This window comes from Astatotilapia calliptera, chromosome 3, assembly GCF_964374335.1.
Source record: "Astatotilapia calliptera chromosome 3, fAstCal68.1, whole genome shotgun sequence".
Lineage (NCBI taxonomy): Eukaryota > Metazoa > Chordata > Actinopteri > Cichliformes > Cichlidae > Astatotilapia > Astatotilapia calliptera.
In genome coordinates this window covers 83,592,100-83,601,566 of record NC_137424.1, presented here as the reverse complement: position 1 = coordinate 83,601,566, position 9,467 = coordinate 83,592,100, and the positions used below count along the sequence as shown (strand labels likewise).

The following is a 9,467-nucleotide window of genomic DNA, read 5'->3' as shown; positions in this document are numbered from 1 at the left end:
AACATTATACCGGTATTACCGTGAACAGTATGATATGGCCCAGCCCTAGTTTAGAATTTGTTAAAACAAACTGTAGACCTACTAAAAACAGATTTTCTGGCTCATGATAAAGAAAGGAAAGATCTCAGATCCATTTGCAAATTTTAGAACCTGATTCTGAAATATGACAGTGGACATCTCAGTAACAAAGTCAGTCATTTCCTGCTTAGTCTGGGTCAGAACACTGCATTTATTCTTTCGAACACTGACCATATAAAACAGTGTTCTGCTTAAAAGTTGTACGCAAAGCAAATGAGCTAAAATCTCAACTTAAGTGGAAAGTTATTGTTCTAAAGAAACACCAAAAGTAAAGCAGAGACTAAAGTTTACATTACAAATTAGGAAAAACATCTCTGGACCAACCAGACTGTCAATGAGTGACCCAAAACTGGTAAGCCTAAAGAAAAAACATGATAGCCAAACCTCTCAGTAGACCACACTGAAGGCAAAATAAGGTAACCTTTATTAGTCCCACACGTGGGACATGAACCCTCAGAAAGCTGAAGAAAAAAGGTGCCTGAGGCAGAACCATCCATTGTCAACAATTAGGAGGCCCAGGACAGAGTACTGAAAATCAAGGTGGAGTTAACAAGCATACATTTTCACTGCTATGCAGATGACACCCAACTCTATCTGTCCATGAAGCCAGATAACACACACCAATTAGGTAAACTGCAGGAATGTCTTAAAGACAAAGGATATGTCTACACTAATCTGGATCATTTCCAAGCAGTTGTATGTCCACACTGAAACAACTGAAACGCTTATGTTCCGGGACTGCGCATGTTTGAAACATAATATGATTCGACCTGCCTCATTTCTGTTTGCCGTTTATTTACTTTCTGGCTCTTTGAAACGTCGCTGCAAAATGTTGAGGAAAAGCATCAAGTTTTTTAAATGGACTAACAATGAGGTGGAGTTGTTGCTGCGAGTAACACAAACTGACTGATATTCATCTTTAATAGGGCTGTCAAAATTGAGAGCAAACATTATGATTGCCCACTCTCCAGAGCTGAGTTGACAGCTTCTGTCTGATATCGGGCTGATATGAACATGTAATTTGTGGGGTTTTTTAGGGGTTAAAAAATTATGTTATGTTGATTTTAATAATAAATAATTTTGATGAATAAACATGTGCCATTGTGTGTTCTCCGTTTGGTTGTGACTTCTTGATGTTTTTTTTTTATATATATAAATAAAAACAAACTAAATATAACAATGTACAACACAATCATATAAGGAGTATGCTGTGAAGTCCCAGCCTCCACCTGATTATGTAATTAACCAGCGGACAGGTATGTTTATATATTATATATTATAACTTCTATAATTATGACTATATTTATAATGTATTTATGTACATTTTATACTTGGGAGCAGTTAACACTTAACACATGAATGTCACATTCACAACTTAGTTATAACTCACGTTTCTGTTGCAAAGGACGGTACAGAGTCCACGGACTGATCACTTCCCAGAGACTGAACACTTCCTATCGATCCATAGCCAGACTCTGTTTTAGAAAAGTCCTTCCTTCTAAGAGGAGAGGAAGACCACAAGGAACTCTCTCCAGATCTGACAGATAAAGAGAAAAATACATCTATTAGTCATTTTCCACTGAAGCTTTTCTCTACTCTCCTCCCTGATCCTGGCTCTGTTAGAACTATCCTCCTGTTAAAATGTAGCTTTTCCTTCCCATTGTCACCAGATGCTGCTCATAGTAGATCACCTAATTGTTGTTGTCTCTCTAATATTGTACATTTTTATCTTACAGTACAAAGTCAGTTGATTTTTGTTGTGAGTAGATTTTAATGTTTTGATTGGAATCTAAACTCAAACCTGTCATTAAAATGTTTTAAATGGACTGCAATAAATTTGGCTCATTATATTATTTATCTGTAATATTTATAATAAAACATAAATGATAAATATTTTTTTATCAGGGGTCTGTACATTACTAGTTTGGAAAGAGTGAGCTTATGTAAATAGTACTTGCTCCACTGTCTGTGTTACACCCTTTCTGTCTGTGTAACATAATAAAAGGATAATTTACAACCAGGGCAGGTTTTAAGATGAGGTGGTGTCATCACAAATGTAACCAGGATTTTGCCGCTCAGTGAGTCTTGTTTTGTTGTTTTTGATTTAAAACCTCTTAACATGTGTGTGCTGAACACAATTGGATGTAAAAGGTCATCATGTACATCATGTCATCATGGGGGCAATCGTGGCTCAAGAGTTGGTAGTTCGTCTTGTAATCGGAAGGTTGCCGGTTCGAGCCCCGGCTCCAACAGTCTCGGTCGTTCTGTCCTTGGGCAAGACACTTCACCCGTTGCCTACTGGTGGTGATCAGAGGGCCCGGTGGCGACAGTGTGCGGCAGCCTCGCCTCTGTCAGTGCACCTCAGGGCAGCTGTGGCTACAATGTAGCTGCCATCACCAGTGTGTGAATGGGTGGATGACTGAATGTGTAAAGCGCTTTGGGGTCCTTAGGGACTAGTAAAAGCGCTATATAAATACAGGCCATTTACCATCATGTAAGAGTCAGTTTTTTTGACTGACCATGTTGCACACATACAGTGGGGCAAAAAAGTATTTAGTCAGCCACCGATTGTGCAAGTTCCCCCACCTAAAATGATGACAGAGGTCAGTAATTTGCACCAGAGGTACACTTCAACTGTGAGAGACAGAATGTGAAAAAAAAATCCATGAATTCACATGGTAGGATTTGTAAAGAATTTATTCGTAAATCAGAAAGTTGGACCTGTGTCTTCAATTAAATCTTATACTGTATTATTTCAGGGCAAGCAAAGAATTGAAAAACAAATTATTGGGAACTGCTAATGAATTTCTGGTGCTGATAATTGGATTGATTCAAGCATCAAAGGTAACTAATCCTACTGAACAGTTCATTAAGTAGAACAGACATCCAACAGGCAGCATGAACGATTATTTCATTTTTATTTAGTAGGGTGGATTTTAAGGGTGGACAAATGGGGATGTTGGATTGTTGGGGATGGTTTCTCATCTTTGATCTTTAGACAAGATGTTCAGTTCTTATGACAAAGTTTGATTCCTTTGTGTTTAAAGACAAATCCCCTGATTGTGCATTATTGACTGTAGTGAACCGGTTTGATAAACAGCTGATATTTAATTTCTTTAGAAACTGTCTTGTGATTTTATTTTACTGGTAGAAAACTGTCTTCTTGGCATTAAAGACAGACAGCAGCTTACTGTTGTTTTCTATGAAAACTAGGGTTCAAACTGAATGTAATCTAAGAAGTAATTACTGATGGTTGAGTTTAAGTATAAGTGATTTCTATGCTTAACTGAGTTTAATGCTAACTTCCTCCAACATCCAGCACAGCATGACTGATGAAGAAAACATGAGCAAGAGCATCACTTCCTGTTTGCTGAAGTAGATTTTCAGTTGGTTAGAAACCAAAGGCTTGTTTTAAAGAGACAGTTTAAATGGGACTGAGGGAATGATGCGTTTGCACTGCAGTTTATATCAAACAACATCAAGCAGTTTAATCAAAGAGTTCATGTTACTAACAGCTCACCTCTCTGCAGCAGTGACTGTTCTTCTTATAAAGCTGTAATCAGTGCTACGATTGTAGGTCATGGGCATGACAGAAAAACACCTGCGTCCAGGTTCAGGTTCAGCAGGTCTCTTGTAGATCCTGTTAGGGAAGAAAAAAAAAAGTTTTTCATTTGCAGCCAGAAGCTGATGAAGACTCAGAATACCTTTGTCATTCCAAAAAAAGAAAATTGTTTGCAGGCTGAGCATGAGCAAAAGGAAACTCCAAACTAGTGTTGGCAGTGTAAGAACAGAGCGCCACCCAGAGGTAAACAGTTATTTACACTGTAACAGCTCACCTCTCTGCAGCAGGCTCCTGCTGGGATTTAAAATCAATGAAGAGGTGCTTTTTAGACCCATCACTCTGTAAGGACCCAGAGCTGGGTGGAGGTCCAGGTTGGTTCCTGTGAATAATGATGGAGCAGTGATGTGAGTGCTGAGCTGTGACATGGAGAAGAGTCATGGACAGTTAGAGATGGTCATCTCACCTCTGAGCTTTGGTCTGGCTCTCATGTTCCCCACACAGAGTGCTTTTAGAGGGAGGGGCTCCCTCCTCTCTGTCCTCACACTGATCCATGCTGCTCAATTCACATCAGCTCACACACACTTTCTACCTTCACCTGCAGAGGAAACACAAATCATTCATGTGCACATCAACAGAAATCCTCCTTTCCATCATGTGTGCTGTCCAAATATCAGCTGCTTCTTTCCTGCTTTATCTTCAGCAGCTCTCATTTCTAGAAATATGGACAAATTTATTAAACCCCCCAAAATATGACTATCCAGAGTTGGGACCAGGAAGCAGAGTGTCAGTCTTACACGCCTCTCTGCAGCTTCTCTCCTCCTGCTATCCCCCAAAACCCATCTCCATAGAGACTGTGTCAGCTTCCAAAAAGACAAAAAACAAACTAAAAACCAGCAACAAACAACTTAAACATAAACAATTACAAAGAAAGAACAATACAGTATCCACATCTGAACCAAAGAGTAAAACAGTGAAATGTGGATTATTAAATATTAGGTCTCTCTCCTCCAAGTCTCTGTTAGTACATGACTTAATAATTGATCAACAAATTGATTTACTCTGCCTTACAGAAACCTGGTTGCAGCAGGATGATTATGTTAGTTTAAATGAATCAACACCCCCGAGTCATTCTAACTACCAGAAATCTCGAAGCACAGGCCGAGGGGGCGGTGTGGCAGCAATTTTTCACACCAGCCTGTTAATCAACCAAAGACCCAGACAGACTTTTAATTCATTTGAAAGCCTGATGCTTAACATTGTCCACCCCAGCTGTGAAACTCAGAAACCAGTCTTACTTGTTATCATCTATCGTCCACCTGGGCCTTACACAGAGTTTCTGTCTGATTTCTCAGACTTTATATCTAATTTAGTTCTGAGCTCAGATAAAATAATTATTGTGGGTGATTTTAACATCCATGTAGATGCTAAAAATGACAGCCTCAACATGGCATTTAATCTGTTATTAGACTCAATTGGTTTCTCTCAAAATGTAAAAGAACCCACCCACCACTTTAATCACACTCTAGATCTTGTTTTAACATATGGCATAGAAACTGAACATTTAACAGTGTTTCCTGAAAACCCTCTCCTGTCTGATCATTTCCTGATAACATTTACATTTACAATAATTGATTACACAGCGGTAAAGAGTAGACTTTATCAAAGTAGATGTCTTTCTGAAAGTGCTGTAACTAAGTTTAAGAATATAATCCACCCACTGTTATCATCTCCAATGCCCTGTACCAACACAGAGCAGAGCAGCTATCTGAACGCTACCCCAACAGAGGTCGATTATCTTGTTAATAATTTCACCTCCTCACTACGTACGACTCTGGATACTGTAGCTCCTGTGAAAACTAAGGTCTCTAATCAGAAGTACCTGACTCCGTGGTATAATTCTCAAACACGTACCCTAAAGCAGATGACTCGTAAGCTGGAGAGGAAATGGCGTGTCACAAATTTAGAGCATCATCATTTAGCCTGGAGAAATAGTTTGCTGCTTTATAAGAAAGCCCTCCGCAAAGCCAGAACATCTTACTATTCATCACTGATTGAAGAAAATAAGAACAACCCTAGGTTTCTCTTCAGCACTGTAGCCAGGCTGACAAAAAGTCAGAGCTCTTTTGAGCCAACCATCCCTTTAACGTTAACTAGTAATGACTTCATGAACTTCTTCACAAATACAATTTTTATCATTAGAGAAAAAATTACCAATAATCATCCCACAGATGTAATATTATCTACAGCTACTCTTAGTACCATTGATGTTAAGTTAGACTCTTTTTCTCCAATTGATCTTTCTGAGTTAACTTCAATAATTACTTCCTCCAAACCATCAACGTGTCTTTTAGACCCCATTCCTATAAAACTGCTCAAAGAAGTCCTGCCATTAATTAATTCTTCGATCTTAAATATGATCAACCTATCTCTAATAATCAGCTATGTACCACAGGCCTTCAAGCTGGCTGTAGTTAAACCTTTACTCAAAAAGCCATCTCTAGACCCAGTAGTCTTAGCTAATTATAGGCCAATCTCCAACCTTCCTTTATATCAAAAATCCTTGAAAGAGTAGTTGTCAAACAGCTAACAGATCATCTGCAGAGGAATGGTTTATTTGAAGAGTTTCAGGCAGGTTTCAGAGCTCAGCACAGCACAGAAACAGCTTTAGTGAAGGTTACAAATGATCTTCTTATGGCCTCTGACAGTGGACTCATCTCTGTGCTTGTCCTGCTAGACCTTAGCGCAGCGTTCGATACTGTTGACCATAATATCCTATTAGAGCGATTAGAACATGCTGTAGGTATTACAGGTACTGTGCTGCAGTGGTTTGTATCATATCTATCTAATAGACTCCAGTTTGTGCATGTAAATGGAGAGTCCTCTTCACACACTGAGGTTAATTATGGAGTTCCACAGGGTTCAGTGCTAGGACCAATTCTGTTTACATTATACATGCTTCCCTTAGGCAGCATCATTAGAAGACATAGCATACATTTTCACTGCTATGCAGATGACATGCAGCTCTATCGATCCATGAAGCCAGATAACACACACCAATGAGTTAAACTGCAGGAATGTCTTAAAGACATAAAGACCTGGATGGCCGCTAACTTTCTGCTTCTTAATTCAGATCAAACTGAGGTTATTGTACTCGGCCCTGAAAATCTTAGAAATATGGTATCTAACCAGATTCTTACTCTGGATGGCATTACCTTGGCCTCCAGTAGCGCTGTGAGGAACCTTGGAGTCATTTTTGACCAGGACATGTCCTTCAACGCTCATATTAAACAAATATGTAAGACTGCTTTCTTCCATTTGTGCAACATCTCTAAAGTTAGAAATATCCTGTCTCAGAGTGATGCTGAAAATGTAGTTCATGCATTTATTACTTCCAGGCTGGACGACTGTAATTCATTATTATCAGGAAGTCCTAAAAACTCCCTGAAAAGCCTTCAGCTGATCCAAAATGCTGCAGCAAGAGTCCTGACAGGGACTAGAAAGAGAGAGCATATTTCTCCTGTTTTGGCTTCCCTTCATTGGCTTCCTGTTAAATCCAGAATTCAAAATCCTGCTCCTCACATACAAGGTCTTAAATAATCAGGCCCCATCTTATCTTAATGACCTTGTAGTACCATATCACCCTATTAGAGCACTTCGCTCTCGCTCTGCAGGCCTACTTGTTGTTCCTAGAGTATTTAAAAGTAGAATGGGAGGCAGAGCCTTCAGTTTTCAGGCCCCTCTTCTGTGGAACCAGCTTCCAGTTTGGATTCGGGAGGCAGACACTATCTCTACTTTTAAGATTAGGCTTAAAACTTTCCTTTTTGCTAAAGCATATAGTTAGGGCTGGACCAGGTGACCCTGAATCCTCCTTTAGTTATGCTGCAATAGACGTAGGCTGCCGGGGATTCCCATGATGCATTGAGTTTTTCCTTTCCAGTCACCTTTCTCACTCACTATGTGTTAACAGACCTCTCTGCATTGAATCATATCTGTTATTAACCTCTGTCTCTCTTCCACAGCATGTCTTTATGGCCCCGCCCCTCCCTGAGCCTGGTTCTGCCGGAGGTTTCTTCCTGTTAAAAGGGAGTTTTTCCTTCCCACTGTTGCCAAAGTGCTGCTCATAGGGGGTCATATGATTGTTGGGTTTTTCTCTGTATCTATTATTGTGCGATCTACTGTACAATACAAAGCGCCTTGAGGCGACTTTTGTTGTAATTTGGCGCTATATAAATAAAATTGAATTGAATTGAATCTCAGTGTCAACTGAATGCAGTTAAACAGCAGTGTGAGGCAGAGGAAGCTGCCACCATCTGTCCACCAGATGGAGCCATGAAGCACACACGATGCATTCACTGATACACACTGATTCAATGTGACAGGAAGCTTCAGTCAGTCCTAGCCTGTTTGGTGCCTTGGGCGAACACTCCCTCTGGACACCGCCCGTATCAAAAACCGCTACTGCATGTGTGAACAACATTTTAAGCCTTTCAGCTGATCCATGATTCAAAGAGGATCAGCAGAGTTAATGAGAAGTTTCTTCCATCCAGTAATTCATCATCCATCAACTCTGCTGCTGCTCTCAGTCCTGGATTCTGATCACAAACTACACTCAACAAAAATATAAACGCAACACCTTTGTTACTGCTCCCATTCCCCATGGGATGGACGTAGAGACCTAAAATTCATTCCAGATACACAATATAACCATCCCTCCCAAACAGTGGTCACAAATCAGTCCAAATGTGTGGTAGTGGGCACATCTGCCATATTGAGATAATCCATCCCACCTCACAGGTGTGCCACATCAGGATGCTGATCTGACATCATGAGTAGTGCACAGGTGTACCTCAGACTGCCCACAACAAAAGGCCACCCTGGAATGTGCAGTTTTTTGCGCTATTGGGGGTCTGGGGACCCAGAACCGGTCAGTATCTGGTGTGACCACCATTTGCCTCATGCAGTGCAACACATCGTCGCATGGAGTCTATCAGATTGTCAATTGTGGCCTGTGGAATGTTGGTCCACTCCACTTCAATGGCTGTGCGAGGTTGTTGGATATTCGTGGGAACTGGTACACGCTGTCGTATACGCCGGTCAAGCACATCCCGAACATGCTCAATGGGTGACATGTCCGGTGAGTATGCTGGCCATGCAAGAACTGGGACATTCTCAGCTGCCATCTGCCCTGAACAATGTGAACCATGATTCATCCGTGAAGCGCACACCTCTCCAACGTGCCAGACGCCATGCAGTTGAGCGTCCCTGAGACGGTTTCTGACAGTTTGTGCAGAAATTGTTTGGTTGTGCAAACCAATTGTTCCAGCAGCTGTCTGGGTGGCTGGTCTCAGACGATCTTGGAGGTGAACCTGCTGGATGTGGAGGTCCTGGGCTGGTGTGGTTACACGAGGTCTGCGGTTGTGAGGCCGGTTGGATGTGCTGCCATATTCTCTGAAACGCCTGTGGAGACGGCTTATGGTTGAGAAATGAACATTCAATGCACGGGCGACAGATCTGGTTGACATTCCTGCTGTCAGCATGCCAGTTGCACGCTCCCTCATTGCTTGTGGCATCTGTGGCATTTTGCTGTGAGACAAAACTGCACATTCCAGGGTGGCCTTTTGTTGTGGGCAGTCTGAGGTACACCTGTGCACTACTCATGATGTCAGATAAGCATCCTGATGTGGCACACCTGTGAGGTGGGATGGATTATCTCAATATGGCAGATGTGCCCACTACTACACATTTGGACTGATTTGTGACCACTGTTTGGGAGGGATGGTTATATTGTGTATCTGGAATGAATTTTAGGTCTCTACGTCCATCCCAT

General features: G+C 41.2%; 1 protein-coding gene across 1 annotated transcript in view; it reads right to left on the bottom strand.

Moving 5' to 3' along the window:
• Positions 1-4,828, bottom strand: part of LOC145425997 (uncharacterized) — a 33,118-nt gene extending 28,290 nt beyond the window's left edge. Inside the window, exons 1-4 of the mRNA XM_080299554.1 lie at positions 4,104-4,828; positions 3,915-4,019; positions 3,599-3,718; positions 1,469-1,615 (exon numbers count right to left, since the gene is read on the bottom strand). Of these exons, the coding sequence (XP_080155680.1) occupies positions 1,469-1,615; positions 3,599-3,718; positions 3,915-4,019; positions 4,104-4,192 (461 nt within the window). The 5' untranslated portion in view covers positions 4,193-4,828. The remainder of the gene's footprint in view (positions 1-1,468; positions 1,616-3,598; positions 3,719-3,914; positions 4,020-4,103) is intronic.
• Positions 4,829-9,467: the final 4,639 nt, after the last annotated feature.